General features: G+C 33.3%; 1 protein-coding gene across 1 annotated transcript; it reads right to left on the reverse strand.

The window, feature by feature from the left end:
* Positions 1-4567: 4567 nt before the first annotated feature.
* Positions 4568-15298, reverse strand: LOC136808120 (integrator complex subunit 9 homolog). The gene is made up of 23 exons (XM_067064662.1): positions 15172-15298; positions 14940-15003; positions 13938-14000; positions 13695-13778; positions 13324-13379; positions 13148-13234; positions 12896-12955; positions 12510-12570; positions 12226-12315; positions 11840-11996; positions 11603-11652; positions 11173-11303; positions 10701-10761; positions 10562-10604; positions 9918-10046; positions 9284-9339; positions 7164-7232; positions 6717-6797; positions 6535-6621; positions 6087-6202; positions 5786-5861; positions 5351-5407; positions 4568-4776 (listed from the first exon to the last, which is right to left on the reverse strand). Exons 1-23 carry the CDS (start codon positions 15264-15266, stop codon positions 4657-4659), a joined length of 1893 nt encoding a protein of 630 aa, XP_066920763.1. The 5' UTR covers positions 15267-15298; the 3' UTR covers positions 4568-4656.
* Between the last annotated feature and the right edge of the window lie 1105 nt (positions 15299-16403).

Genomic DNA, 16403 nt, shown 5'->3' on the forward strand with positions numbered 1-16403 from the left:
CTTTATGATTTATGCTCTTATTCACACCCAGAAGTGTAATAGGTATCCAGAGGTCTGGGATCGACTATCTAAAATCAACGGTGATTGGTCGCATTCTCTATTCAGGTGCTGAATTGTGGTTTTACTTAGTCTTCTTTCCAGGGTTCATCAATAGTTTAGTATCTGTTTTGTTACATACATCTATTGCGGTTGTGTACTCAGCAAGCTGTTATAAATGTTTCAAAAATACAATTTTTACCCCCAGTTTCGGGCGCCAAGCACTAATCGCCTAATCGATGTACTAGATTTAAAAAAGGTTAAAAAAATATTATTTTTTCATAAATATTTATATCCTCTGAATTCTATTAAAATATGACAGTCGACATACATGTTATGCTTTTGCAGAAAAAATATATAATTTAGAATAATACGTCCTCGCAAATTTGATGGTTTTAGGGTTTGAAAATTTCTCAAAAATTTCAAAAATGAAAAATTAGGAAGCTAAGATTTTTTCTACTGAACCAATTTGATAAAGCTAATCACAGTTTGATACTGATAAAACAGGGGTGAAAGGTATTTCGCCGAATTTTTCTAAATTCTAAGAGCGGAAAAGTCTCATTTTATGAGAGACCAAAATCCGTCTGAAACGAAAGAGCTGTTACTACTGGAATTTTTAATAAGAAAATTTGGTATTATTTGAACAAAGACACTTCAATTTGAGAGTATAAACTTGCCTTCAAATCACTAAACTGATAAAAAATTGGTGAATTCCATTGTGAAAGCCTCTCCTGTATTCTATTTTATTTTTTTTCTCGGCTTTGATGACAAGTTCTCTGTAAAAAAAATTTATAGGTCAAATTTAAGTCGATTAATACAATTATCTCAGCACAAGTGTTTACTCTCTGGGAGCTGCTACGCCATTGAGTTTAAAGCCCAAAGGGCTAGAGTAGAATCTCTATCCTTTTCCAGGCAAGAAATGAAGCCACTTATTTCCCATCCAGAACACGCCGCAATCATGACGACGTATTGTATCTAGCGGTTCCTTTGTTTTCGAGGACTGCATTTTTTTAAATCTAGCGATAGATTTTACTTTCAATCCGGCGTTCGTGTAAAAAACACGCGTGGGGGTTCTGGATGGGAAATAAAGTGGCTTCATTTCCCATCCGGGAGTCTGTTAAGCTTTCTTAACTTACGTATTCTTTTTGGAACATTTCTTGCTCTTATTTTTGTGCACTAGCCTTCTTTTCGAAAATGTTCACCTGTTAGTGATATGGCAGCCCCCACCTGCTATCAGAATGAACATTTTTCCAGCTTGTTTATTCAAGATTTGCCGTATCAATAATGTATCCAATATTAAAAATTTCCCATCCAAAAATACAACACTGGTCTCACGAATGATAACCAAACAGAGACTATTCCAGAATATTTTTGAGGATGTTACAATTCAGTTCAGATGCTCCAACTGAAGGTGAAATTGCTTTCTAAACAAAACAATTACAGAAAACCATGAAAATTGGTACATCAAAAGGGGATTAGATTCACGGTCTAAATCCCCCACCATCGACAAAAAGCATACCTTATTACACAAATATTACTAATCATTTTGTTAACACGAATTGAAACATGTTAATAAACCCCCTTAATCAAAACCAGTCGCTGTTTCGTTGAAAAAGCAGACAGAGAAAAATTAAGGGCTCTGACTATACAGTATGTGGCCCCCAAAACGTCGATCAAATTTGAAATTTCTCTGAAATCTAGAGGAAAAGAGGTTTTACAAAAACTTTTGCTGCATGAAAAGCTTTAACATCTCTACTTTATTTCCTGGAAGTTCTTTTTCAAAATTTTCAATTTCAACAATATTTTTCAACCACTTAAAGATAGGTAGCTTTTTTCTAATGGCCCCCAAAACGGAGGTTTCAATTTTAGCGATTTCTCGAGATATCTTTAAGATATGAATACAAAATTTTGACCATATTTTTGAAATGTGATTTAGAGGGTTTTGGGCATAAATTTGTTTGGTAAAATTTTTACAGTATACCCCTGGTTGTCAAAACGGAGGTTTGGGGCCCCCAAAACGTAGGTGTAGTTAAAATCAAATTATTAAGCCCAGTGGTAATAAGGGGAGAAGCTATGAACATATTTGTGTTTTCCCTTAAATTTACGACCCGATGGATATACAATTTATGATTTTTATAAAATATTTCAAGATTATCGTTGATGCAAAGTCCAAACTGAAAATTTAGAAATTTTCAAAATGACAATTTTGATTTACAACGTCTTAATCAAGTTTCTGAAAACCAATCTCTTTTGAAAATAGTTCCATTCGTGTATGCTGTGAAAATTTTAAGAAACAGCTTAACTGAAACTGAAAATATTAAGCTGTATTTTTCTCCTATGTTTTGTTAAAAAATGACAGAATTTGCCGTTTTTGCTAATTCAGCGAAAAATTTTATATATAATGTTAATTTTTTATTAGTATAAACTGTTAACTCAAGCTGATAGGAATGGAATTCCAAGATTTTTTGCTGTTTCTCATGTTTAGAATTTTCGGTTTTATCAATGCTGATTCTAGGGCCCCAAAGTACTGGTTGACCTTTAAGACGCTATATCTTTTATCCATCCTCTAAAGTCACAGATGTAGCTGTATTTTCTGAAAGGTTTAGAAAGTTTCCTATACCCCATTTTCATAACTTATTTTCAATATCCAAGGAGCTAAAGTGAGTTATATGCAATTTTTATCTAATTTTGGTGTCTCAAACCATCAAAAATATGCTCACTTTTAAGTATAACCATCATTCTTTCAAAATAAACAAAAATCGTTTAATTCTGATAAATCTACAAGTCAGAATCCTCATCTTAATGACGACCTCCGTTTTGGGGGTTTCCGAAAATCTGTTTTTAGTTTGATTGAAATACTCATCTTCGCAAAAGTCTTCATTTTTTTCTGCATCAATACACCTTTCCCGAGTTTATTTTGACTTTTTGAAAAACACTATTCCAAAACCCTGCTCTACTTGGATTTAATTTAGAAAGATTCTCCTACGAAATACAAAGTCAACAAAAAAAGAATTATATTAAAAGCTCTTCCGGTTCTTGAGATATTTCAATTTTAAAGTTTTTTCTTAAACAAAAGTATCCCATGGAAACGGAATAGAAACGAGGCCCGGTTTGACCGTAAAAACAAAGGAATTAAAACAGCTATAAAAAAGGACAGGAAAAAGCTTTTGATCTAAAATTTTTAGAATGACTTTGAATTACTTAAAGCTTCAAAAGTATCAAGTTCTCGTTTCAAACTGGAGAGGCCGAAAAAAATCGATAAACTTGGGAAAGGTGTACACGCTTTTTTTTTATAAGAATGGTGTAAATCCATTTCATCATGGATATTCTTAACGGAAAAATCATCCTAAAATATTCTTACAGCACATTCTTAGGTTAAGATCCTGATTCATAATAGATTTAACATTTAGTAAATACGTCTCAAGCATAAAATGGCACTTTTGTAAAAGCAGTGAGCCTAATTTGGGCCTAACTTGGGGATAGTTGATAATCTATAATTGAAAATGCTCTTAAAATGGCATTCTTAGCTTTAGTAGCAAAATTCCATGATGGTGGTATTCTTAGCATATTCTTAGTTTTTTGGCCATTTTCATCATGGACATTCTTATAAAGTGTATTCTTATAAAAAAAAGAAGCGTGCATTGCTATTGTTAAATTTTCAGAATCAAGGATAGTTGGCCTAACAGGAAATGTATAACATGCCAAAATTTTCAAAGCTACATCAGACGGTCAGACAGAAATTTATATTTTGTACGTGGCAAATATTAAAAATTCACTATGGTCAGAGCCCTTCAGCTAATTATTTTGCGTATTAAGTTCAAGGCCGTTAATTATTTGTCTTCTGTTCTCACAAGATAACATTAGAGGCTTTCAATTACCTTATAAAATTTCCACATCAGATGATTTCTATTTATATCCCCTGAAAATGCGTTACATTACGAGGATTAAATTTCGCGTGAATTAATTTTCGCGAATTTGGCTAATAACTCTTCGCGAAAAATTTAAAATCGTGTTTTGGCCAAAACGCCTAGTAAAATGAATGAAACTAGGTCCAAAAGAGTGGTGATTCGCAAAAATTTATCCACTTACTGTATGCAAAGTAAATTCACAAACAAAAATCAGGTGAAATAAATATATTCTGTTAAAGATTTTAATCTTGTAGATTTTCAGGCTTTAAAAAAATATTTTCCTCTTGAGTTAAAGGTATATTTTCAATGTTCACGTTAAATTCCGTTATTAAATTCATTTTTCAAAAGCCTTTACAATTGTAATCTTTTCATTTCTTGGCTGTCCTATCAAAGCAATGATAATCATAATATCATGCATAAATTGCAAGTATAAGTAACTCTTCATAGCTTGCCAATTGCCAAACAAATTATCATTTATTTAACTTGGGCTCAGTCACTGGGCCGGCGGTAAATCATTCACTGGGACATTACAATGACCACCCAATTACAGAAAGGTTCTGGAGAATATCACGAGATACGTTAACGCCCATTTCGCAATAAGAATTGGTAGCCAATAAACGTAATTTACTAATGGATACAATCTCAACAGTCACCTTTCTCTGACAAAAGAATTAGAATCGTGCAATTCCATTTGACAATTTCTTCCTCATTTTCAAACAATCAGTAGACAAGATAACAATGCATTTTTTATTTTGACCCTCAACTTTTCATCCACATGGTTGATTATATGTGTATTTCCAGGCTCAAGTTGAATCATAGCATCTTTGTCAGGCTAAAACGAATCAAAGGTTTGTATAAATGAATAAGTATGTCAGTTCAAATGGAATTTCCGTAGCCATTTTCATTGATATTGAATAAAGTTATTTCACAAGGCTCATAGTCATAGAGTAATATGTAACACCCATAACACCCAATTATGGTGGTATTGATGTTAAACTGATGTCGTTTTGATCATGGTTACCAAAGCTAAACTAAGTTCAAAATTCCAAAATTCAACTTGATTAAAAAAAACCCGGATTTTTTAACAGATTTTTAACCCCGAAGATGCCAAAACTTTCTAATGTAGGGCAAAATACCGAATAGACACTCGTTCAAAGGTTGGTCAACGAATGGCCGACGAATGAATGCAAAGAAATGCAAAGTTTTAGAAGCGACATAATTAAAAAAAGGCTCTTATTTCCAGAACTTTTTACAGCTTTGATTCAGGACTGCATTTTTCAAATTTAAGACTTATTTCAGACAGATGTCCTCTAGATCCCAATCTTTTCCAAACTCTCTAGCTTGATTGAAGTTAGAGGGGGACAGGGACAACAATCTTCCAAAGGAAACTTAAAAAATTGACTTACAAAATGAACAATGTGACCAGATTCAGTTTCTTCAAATTCAGCATTTCTTATCCCTTGCTAAAATGACAATAAAAACAAAGAAATATTTTGTCTTGCTAACCTCATGCGTCAAGTAATACGAGATTGGTTACATGGTTACTTTGTTGAGAGTAGCGAAGATGCTCTGATTTTAGGCTACAGCCACCTTCTAGAAGACGTTTTTAAGCTTAGGTATATCTACTAAGCGCATGAAATGTTAAAAACTTATGCCTTAGGTTCTTATTTGGGAAAATAGAACAACCACAAGCCATTTCTTAGACCTTGTTTTATCAAGGATCAAAAATGACCATTTTCCAATTTTCTGTTCATTATGTTTGGGAGCTGGTCATTTTTGTCCAAGTTTGAGAAATGATGTGATTGTTCCTTTTTTTCAGTCATTAAATTTTGATGACTTACATCGCGAAGAGCAGCTACAAATTGTTCAACATCAACATTCCCATATAAACGATCCGTCTTCTCTTTCTCCGGTGATCTAAACAAATGTGACATTAAAGAAGTACTAAACATTCCAAACAAAAAACAGCACAGGAAAAGTCTTATCTTTTGTATAATTTACAACTCGAAGGGATTTCTGGAAGAGTTTGACATAAAGGTTTGACATGAAAAAAGGGTTTGAAAAACTAAGCCTTTAACTGTTTGCACCTAGTAGCTAAGGAACCAGGGACACGAAAAGATCTTATAATTTCAGAGTTCATACTTTCGTCCATCGTATGGTTTCAAGATGTGTCTATTATTACGTGTCACAATTTTGCCTTTGACCATTGCTAGAGCGACTCCAGGCTCGATCTGTTTTGGGTTTAACTTCTGTGAAAGCTATAAAAGAACATCTTTTCATGATACAGACATAACAAACAATCCTGTGATTAAATTTTGATTCAGAGACAAAAAGGCATTATCATAACCTTGATATCAAGTCAGTTGCGGATCTGAGGGAGGGGTTCAAAATATATCACGGAGAGTCTTCAGTATGGAGTATGGCTAAAGGAAACACTCTCTGTCATAAATTTTATAAAAACATCCTTGACCCGCCAATCCCGTGTGGAAATAGATTTCCTGATATTGCACCGCGCATTTCAAAGGGTCATACCGTAGTGATAAAATCCACTGACGTTGAAATTCATCAATACAAGATAGGAAATACTAACCTCTGGTGATAAGGCAATTTTCGAATAATCCTTCTTCAAAGAAATATTCAATACATCGAGCCCTTTGTACGACTGGAGAGGACAATCCTATAAGAAATAGCATGGTTTATGTAATCTGATTGGTTGTGACTATGACGTAGCGTAACGAATCTTGAAGAAAAGGTAGAGGGTGCTTGACTTACCGAGAAAATGACAAAATCAGTTCTTTGAGGTGTCATCACTGGTGGCGTTGTATATTCTTCTGGTATGATCAAATGTTTTGGCTGAAATTGAAAACAAAAAGGATTTTTAGATTTCTCTATACATTTACTGAGCTAAAACAATGTAGTGATAGGATAACCTCTGAAAGAAAAATTTTGAATCATAGTTCACTACTCTTAGGTTCCAAATACACCCCCCGCTTGTTAATTTTTCGAAAATATTCCAAACCCCTCCCTTTATTAATTCTTAAGAATATTTTCAGCTGTCGGCAATTAGCCCCCCCCCCCCCGTTTATTAAAATCTCGAAAATTTTCCAACCCCTCCCCCTTTATTTGGAACCTAAGACTACATCTCATTAGTTCATTTTGTCCGTTCTAGTTCTGTTTAGAAGATTTATAAAAGAAATCGAAAGAAAAAGAGTTCCTTACAGTAATATCTTTAATGAGCTTATTCGCCTGATGGTAATTCAGTCGTGGATCGATCGGACAAAACACAGCCTAAAATGAAAAATACAAAACGTAGATTTGATAGGTTGAAAACAACGCCAAAAGATTAAAACTAAAAATATTTTCCTCTTAGTAGAACATAGAGTAATTACTAAGTTTGACAAAGCTTCGTAATCTTGTAATTGCTCCGGCCTAGGAGCCTTTAATTCTCTCTTCCGACAAGAAGGGTCAAGACATTTTTTTTTGTTTATCTAATCCGATGATCTATTCCGATTTAATAAAAACGGATTATCTGGATTCTGATAATATTGTGATTTGATTGGCCGAAAGTATTTAGAAAAAGATGGCTGCCGAAAGTGGGCTAGCTGACTGTGTAGCGAATGGGCAAATCTCAGTGAAAAATTGATCATTTTCATCATTATTCATGATGTTTTGGACATGATTTATGAAAAGTTTGATGTATACTGGTTCTCTAACAATGTGGAAAGACTTTGGAGAAATTTGGCCTGCAGCTGATCGAGTGCTTAATCTTGCATATGGCTCCCTTCTCTTCTAGACACTGAAATCATAAAATCTACTTGACATGAACTTCCAAACACCCAGCCATTGGAATTCAAAAGAAAATACTAAAATTACAACATTACAGTGCAAATTTGAAAACGATCTGAGTAGTTTTTGTGGTGTTATGTGTATGGCTGAAAATGATGTAAAATGATCCTGTTTTGTGTTTTCATCATTGTTGACTGGCGACCCGTTCCTTTTGATTTTTCAAACCCGACACGATTTTTTACAAACATAACACTATGAGAATTCTATCGACGCTAAACACAATTCCTGTGTAATTTGAACAAGATTGGAGAAATTTTTCACGTGTTCTGGCTGAAATGCTCGTTTTTTGGACTTTGTCGTAATTTCATCGCGGCTGGCGACCGTTCCTTTTGATTTTTCAAACCCGACACAGATTTTTTACAAACATATCACTATGAGAATTCAGTTAAGGATACTAAAACACAATTCCTGTGTGAATTTGAACAAGATTGGAGAAATTTGAACGGTTATGGCTGACATGATCGTATTTGGACTTGTCGTAATTTCATCGCGGCTGGCGACCTTCCTTTTGATTTTCAAACCCCGATTTTTTACAAACACACTATGAGAATCAGTAAAGGATACTAAACACAATTCCTGTGTAAATTTGAACAAGATTGGAGAAATTTTCACAGTGTTATGGCTGAAAATGATCGTTTTTGGACTTTGTCGTAATTTCATCGCGGCTGGCGACCGGTCCTTTTGATTTTTCAAACCCGACACAGATTTGTAAAATTATATCACTAGAGATTCAGTAAAGGATACTAAAACACAATTCCTGTGTAAATTTTAACAAGATCGGAGAAATTTTCACAGTGTTAAACTGAAAATGATATTTTTTGGACTTTGTCGTAATTTCATTGGTTGGGGCGACCGTTCCTTTTGAAGATTTTTCAAACCCGAAACAGGTTTTTTCCAAATATACCACTATTTATTACATACACACTATTGTACCATTTTATTTGGATTATCCTACTCTCCTCCACCAAGGATTATCCCAACAGAAAAAATAACGCTTACCTAGCTAAAAGCTAATTTAGGCTATTTTTCTCCCCAAAATTTTAGCCGGACAATCAAATCAACGACGCATCATAGCTTCGCTATTGGCAAGTTTAAAAAAAAATAAATTTATAATAACTTGGAAATTTTGATTTCTAAATGTTTATCTCCTTTAGATCCAATTTTTTAGTGGAAGATGAGTGGGCGGGGGTGGGGTACGTTCTTGAGGCAAGAAAGTGCATGTGTAATCACTTAGAAGAGCTAATAAACTTCCAGCTGGTTTATTTATTCGTTAAGATTATTTCTCATACTCACTCTGCAATAGAATTATTACTTTGCTTTCTGATCTGTTCTGATTACTAGTTTGTGGGCAACGTTCTAACACAACTAACTCAGCAAACTCATCTTTCACATCTTTTAATCTCTTAAGCCGGAGCTTCCAGCGCAGCTGGTTTATTAAACTATATCTACTTGAGGACACCTTACCAAAGCCGATAAAGAGACCAAATACAAACCTTCATTGCAAGAGGTTGGAAAGGTATCAATGCATCTATATGGTTGAACTCAGAATCTAAACAAAAGGAAAGATCATTTATTTATAATTATTTATATGATTATAGTTATTAGTATTTTTCTTAAAGCCAGTGGCGAGGAGAAAAATGGATTATACACGACAAATGACCACCTATTCTTGAAGTATACTTTTCTGAGACGGAAATCCGTCTTACACTGTAAAAAACATATCCAAAATGACTATAGTTACTGGTGATGGCGAAACACTTTTTAGAAAGTAAGCTTTTGGGAAGAAGGCTTAACTAATGAAAATGACTTGCCGCTTTTGGCCTGTGAGCTAAATGCAGTGATGGCAAGTGAAAAATGAGGGCTTATGAGATGTTCTAAGGTCAGAGGGCTTTACCAATGAAAATGATTTACCTCGTTTGGCCTGTGAGCTAAACGCGGTGATGGCTAGTCAAAAATGAGGGGTAAGGAGATGCTCTAAGAATTAGCCAGAGTTGTTATTTTATTATGCAGTCTAAAATCTCAAAAACAAAGCAAAACCCCCTGTGTATCATGTCAATATAAATGGTATAAATGATGATAATACATTTATAAACAATATAGAGAGATAGCAAAATTTCATATTCTTACCAATGAAGATGATGGTATTTTTGTGGTTACCACCCCACAACTCCATGAAATGAATGACATCACCAAAACGTAATGAAGGATGACCAGTAAACACGACACACGGTGATTTGAAATTGTTGCTTAGACGGTCTAGATATGAAACAAAATAATTGAAAAATAATGTTCTGGTTTTTCTCGGTTTTACCATAGATTTACGTTCAACATATGAAATCTGAGACTGGGATTGTACACAATATTGTTTTTAAGTTTCGATCGAATCGAGCCTCGTGTAAAATTGCTTTTATTTAGAAAAAATATTATATGCCTTATTACACTTGCATGACAAAAAGAAAGGGATGAGCTGGAGCTTTTATACAAGATGCTTTATTAATTGGTCATTTGAAGAAATAGAGATGACGCATTTTTCATGAAAAGTAAGAAAATTGTTTATTACAGGCTAACGACCAACCAAGTCAAATAAAAGCTTGTGAAAACTTCAACTTGTTCACAAAAGAAGAATTTAATATCATTTGCCTAATTATTATGGATGTTTGAAGTTAATGAAAGAGGTGAAAAATCGTGGTGTGAAAATCCTTTACCAGAATTATATTTGACAATTCTCTCCAAGTTAATTTTAATAAGCTGAATTAAAAGTATAAACATACCATGCACGGTACTGAAATGTTTTATCCGTCCATTTTTGACCAACTGAAAGTATTAATAAGATGTGTGATGATATTTAAATGTTAGGCGGCTCATTGAAATATTATTAACATCAATTAAAAATGATAGTGATTACTTTACCTCATGGTGCAAGAAAGGTGGTTCTGGAAGATACATTTTAGCTTGTTTGTTTTGATTCAACCTAGAAATTAAGTTAATTTTCATTCAACCAAAGCTCGTTAGACGTCTCCAATCAATCTTAGAAGATTTTCTTGGTTTTTAGTACATCATAGAAACTTTTGGTGGCATTTTATTGTAACTAAAAAGCCCGTCTGCCTTGAAATACTTCAATGTCAGAAATTTTTGCGGCCAGGCCATTCGTGAGAATTTTCCTATTTCGCGGGGATTTCCCAAACAACTTTAGCAAACTCGCGAAAGTCGCAAAAATTTCTGATTAAAGTAGCACGAATTTGATGAATACATGACATGAATAAATCTTCAGAGCTTATTTTGGCGAAAGATTTGTCTAAACGTCCCAGGTATCCCATCCTTAATGAATTGATGAATGGACTTAAGAAACACTTGAGAGAAAAACAACATAAAATATCCATACCATTCACCGTAAATATTAGCATGGGCAAGAGAGCTATGTGCCACTGGAGATACAAAATAAACTGGTATAAATGAGAGTCCAGAGCCATCCATGAAGTTGCATACGTATTCAAATAAGTCATATATCACACCCTAAATATAACCGTGTGAGAAATACTATGCATATGTGAAGAAATAAGGTAGCTCTGCCACCCAATCTCCTGAAAGTAAAAAGTTAGTCAGAAATTCTATGAATTTCTTCATATATAAAGAGCACAGAGAAATAAAATTAAGTTATTAAGTCTTCCTAGGTATTTAAAAGCACTGTCAGGACATATCTTAAAACTTTTAATATGATAATAAGCAGATCTATGGCTACTGTTGTGTAGTTTCTATTCGTATGAGTCTTAAAGAAAGCTGGCAAACGGATCAGACTCAAGAAAACAAATTACCGAAGGGATACAAGGAACCAGAACATTACCACCGCTCTTTAAAGTTGTTGCTGAAAATTGAAATAAAAATTCAGTTTACAACTGTGAGAAGAGAACTAAAAAAACATTTCTTAGCTTGAATTTTATTGAGATGTATTTTGAATTTAAGACATTTTAAGAGGTCCCAAAGAGAGTGTAATTTACCCTTATTCGAAGTCTTTTAAAATTGAGATCAAGAAAACTGATAGTTCTACTAACCTAAATTATTGCAAAAATCTCTCAACATGGCATCAGGATTTAAAGTATGTGTCTGAGTGAGCGAGTTCAAAATACACACGTCAGCATCTTTCAGTGACGTCTGATGCATTGCCATTGAGTGTGTAGCAAATAAGGATGAATTTGAAATGTAAACAATCTAAAAAATGATAAAAAAATTCGATTAAATGCTCACTACAAATGATTGCTGTTTTGGTCACATTTAAAAATCTCTAGTAAAGTGTAATTGAGCTAATTCTCATCATAAAATTGGTACACAAAGACATGATTCTTTCCTAAGATAGAAAAAAGTTTCTTTTGAGCTAGGAAACTTAATCATTTTTTACCACTTGCAAAATAAAAATAGAGAAATTTTTATCTCTAGTTACCTTATGAAAATCTGTCTCCAGAATCCAATTGGTACTTCCAATGGATAACCCAGAGCTGACAGGTGTAACTTGCATCAACCCTAAAATATCCTATAAATGGAAAATCTAACTATATTTTCACGTCTAAACGTATCTAATGCCGTTGCACCTAAGTGTAGCAGAAATTGTAAACCACCAAGAAAATCTTTTGTTTGTATAAGAAAATTTTATTAAGGAGAGATTTGATGCCTTCTGTTTTTCAGATTACTAGTAATTTCCAAAGGAGAAAACCATTCATCATTTACTATTTTTTCGCTGAATCCAACAGATTGAATTTTTGATATGCAACTTGAAACATCATGAGAGCTACAAAAAAGAAGATTTAAAGTTTACGGTAACTTGTGTTATATGTAAATAACACAGAAAAGGTGTCGTAAAACAGTCTTAGCATGTCATCATTATATTTATTTTAGTAGGGGGGAAACATCATCGACTTGGATGGGAACTTGAGGACCACCTCTTGAAATCTGAAGGTTAACAAAGTTGAAACACCATAACATACTCACTTTCAGCATAGCCATTCGTTCGAATTTTTCCTCAAGTGAAGTCCCCACCCCTACTTCAAGATGCAAGGGTTAAACCTTAAAACAATGATGTTCTTTTAAGTTAATCTTAACAGTAACATAATTACCTGTAAACAGTTTCCCAAGAAATTGCATCTTTATATTCACACAAGGGAGAAGGGAGTAGCCTATGAAAAATAAAAGATTTGTCAAGAACAATCTTCTCGTTACTTTTTCTGAGCGGACATGCCGAACTCTGAATTCGGGTACTGGAAGTGAAAGTTGAATAAGATAATCAAATAAAAGTATCAAAAACACTTAATAACGAAAAATCATTTTTGGGGAGGCTTTGAGGTTTATGAAAAACTGTTCAAACGTACCTTTGAATATCTTTTTGCTTCCATAATGAAAACTTTTTTCGTTTTTGCATATTCTTATTGTAAGTGACTAATTCTTCCATCAATAACCTTAAAAGCATGAAATTAAATTACTTTAATTGGTTGAGATATAGATCACTCATTCTCAAATCCTGTAAAATTTTAAAAATGATCCTTACTTTCCAATCTGTAAGGTTGGTTCTGTAGCAAGGACTTTTCCATTGAAGCCAGAATACTAAAACAGGACAATCAGTGTTTTCAAATGACATGAAAAAAATTCTTGCTTTTAGTACAGTGGTCAAAGCAAGGTGTTTTTTTATCTCAAACGGAAAATGGATGACAATAAGCCCAGATTTTCTATATTCTACTAAATTTTCCTAAATTCTTAAGCCCTCTTTTTCATACTTCATTGAGGCGGAATGTCAACAGAAATTTTTTTAAATATTTCTTCTAACTGTACTTGAGAGCTTAGAAGGGCTATTTTATTTTCAAGCAGGATATGCCGTGGGTCCTCTGGAGTAAAAACTTCTTAAAATGATATAATTATTACCTCAGTAATGTATGGTAATGCCAAAATATTGTTATAGCTTGTGACTAAAATAACGTCAATGGATGCAAAATCCACCATTCCTTTCTGTAAAAGAAAAAGAAAATTTCCCAAACTGCTGTCAATCTGTACGTCAGTTCAACTTTTGGTGACCCTTTTTCACTCACTTTATCTGTTTTTGTTTTTACTTGGTAACACATTGAATACTTACGGTTTTACATCTCAAACAAAAGTGATTAGTTTTACCTCAGGAATAGCTGCTTCAGGAAGGCTGTCCAAAAAAACACGTCCACCAATCTCATAGATATTCTACAAAAAAAAAAAGAGGTAATATCATAGTAAAAGAAAACTCAACTTCACATAATACAAGCAACTTTATTAATACAAGAAATCATAACCTCTTTTATTCTCAGGTTCCATTTTATATACCGGGTGCACCAAAAAAAAGTATACAACTTTGTCGAGATGTTGCAAGCTTCAGGGTTTATATTTTTTGTTCATTTTTTTTTATCGCATAGAGGATGCTCTAACTTGAATTTTGAGCTATCATACATTAGTTTTGAAAAAGTAATTCGAAATTTATCTTTAAAAAACTGACTTTTTTTTAATGTCTAAATTTCAAAAAATCGTCAAAAACAGCGAGCAAACTTTTAAAAAGAATTAAAAAAAAAACAATGAAATTGTGTTTTTGTCATTTTGTCTTATTTATAGCATGATTGCTGTTTTTAATGATTTTTTGAAATTACGACATGGAAAAAAGTCAGTTTTTTGGAAATAACTTTCGAACTACTTTTTCAAATTTAATATATGATAGCTTAAAATTCAAGTTAGAGCATCCTCTATACGATAAAAAAATAACGAACAAAAAATATAAATACTAAAGCTCACAATATCTCGACAAAGCTGTATACTTTTTTTGGTGCACCCGGTATAATATGCTTTTCAGGGAGTGATCCAAAAATAATTTCAAAGGGGTCTAAGGAAAGCTTTCTCATTTTTCTAGGGGTTAAAAAAGTTTTTTTTTAATTCCAGGGGGGTAAAATACTTTTTTTCGTCCAGCTTCTTTTCAAGATGAGGAACAATTTTTCCAAGGTTTTTTTTGGAAATTTTACTATTTCCCAGGGAAACCCACACATTTTCAAAAATTTTTCTTTACTTTAAAAGGTTCATCTTCCCCCATATTATATCAATTTTTAAACGGAACAGTCCATTTATGAGGGTTTTTCAAAGATATACTGAACATCTTACAGCCTCTGTTCCCAGTAAACGTTTTATTTCTGCATTTGGCAGCCAGTGCTTCAAATTTTGTTTCCTAAAAGAATTGATAGATACTTGATAACTTAACAGAATCCTCAAAGTCTGATTGTAAATAAATCTTGCTTCAAATAAATGAAAAGTATGAGTAATGCTTGCCAAGAGCGTCAACTCCTACACCTTTTCAACTTAGAGCATAGTATAAGATTAAAACATTTTGCCTTACCTTTCAACCACACCAACAGGTAAATAGTCTAATATGGGGGTCAAATCTAGTTTGGTGTCCAACATGATTGTTAAATCTTTCAATTTTAAAATCATACATGGTGCAATGGAGGATTTCTTATTTAGCGAAAACTAAAAAAAGGAAAAGATAATTTTACTTAAGCATGGAATGCAAATTAATCAGATTGATTTCTAACCATTCTCAAAAGTATATGGATACTATTCTTCTCTTTAAAATTTTCTCAGCACTTATGGTATATTTAAGATTATTCAATGTTGGGAAGAAATAATCTAAGAAATGAAATGATTTTTGAAAAATTGAAAAAGAAGAATAATGCAGATTATACCGGTTTAAAAATCATGACACATGGCTTTTTCAAATATTTAAACCTCGCTGATTCTGAATCTGTATTTTATTAATTTGTATCTTTCTTAGATAAAAGTAGGTTTATTTTTGAAATGCATTTCAAAGACATGCAGGTTGAGATTAATTGATCCCAAACAAACTTTAATCCTCCCTATTTTTGACAAGAAAGTCAAACACCAAAAAGTTGATGTATAGTATAAACACATATATTTAAGTGTGCACTAAATTTAAACTTTTAATGTTTTTGAGACTATGACTGGTAAAATCTAAAAATTAACCTTATTATTTAACAGTATAAGAATGTTAGGGGACCCGTCCATATTCATTTGACAATGCATAATGTCAAATTGACGTTATCCTCTGAACCCCCCCCCACCCCCACAGATAACGTCGAGCGATGTATACCAAAAGTTGTAGCTATTTTTTCATCAAAGTTTTCCCGTTTCGTCGCAAAGTCTGTACTTGGTTGTACCCGTGCGTGTATGTGTTCTTTTAACTGATGACCTTTATTTAAAAAGAAATTAAAAGCTCCACATGGCGCTAGGTCCGTGCCGTGCTTTAGGCATACCACCTTCTTTGCCCACTTGTGCGATGTGGTTTGCTCGATCGCACAAACAATGAAAATATGATGTAATGATATCATAGCGCGAACCAATGGGATTATATGCGAGCAGCAAATTTTCATGTAATTCATACACGAATATATTTTCGACAGCTTATAAAGTATAGTGTGTTTGGTGGTTACAAATATTCGCGATTTTCACAAAAAGGTATATCTTTGCTTTCTTATAACGTCAAACCTAACTTTTGAAACCCTCAATTTGACGTTTTGGATTGTCAAATGAATATGGACGGCTCCCCTTAAG

The sequence above is a fragment of the Clytia hemisphaerica genome, unplaced genomic scaffold (assembly GCF_902728285.1).
Source record: "Clytia hemisphaerica strain Z4C2 unplaced genomic scaffold, Clytia hemisphaerica genome assembly, whole genome shotgun sequence".
NCBI lineage: Eukaryota > Metazoa > Cnidaria > Hydrozoa > Leptothecata > Clytiidae > Clytia > Clytia hemisphaerica.

Bases quoted from the DNA above. Each gene is read 5' to 3' on its own strand.
- LOC136808120 (XM_067064662.1), bottom strand. From the start codon at position 15,266: ATGATTTTAAAATTGAAAGATTTAACAATCATGTTGGACACCAAACTA. The intron at 15,004-15,171 runs GTAAGGCAAAAT...CAATTCTTTTAG, and splicing joins CCTGTTGGTGTGGTTGAAAG to GAAACAAAATTTGAAGCACT. The intron at 6,622-6,716 runs GTAAGTCAAGCA...TATTTCTTATAG, and splicing joins CTGATTTTGTCATTTTCTCG to GATTGTCCTCTCCAGTCGTA.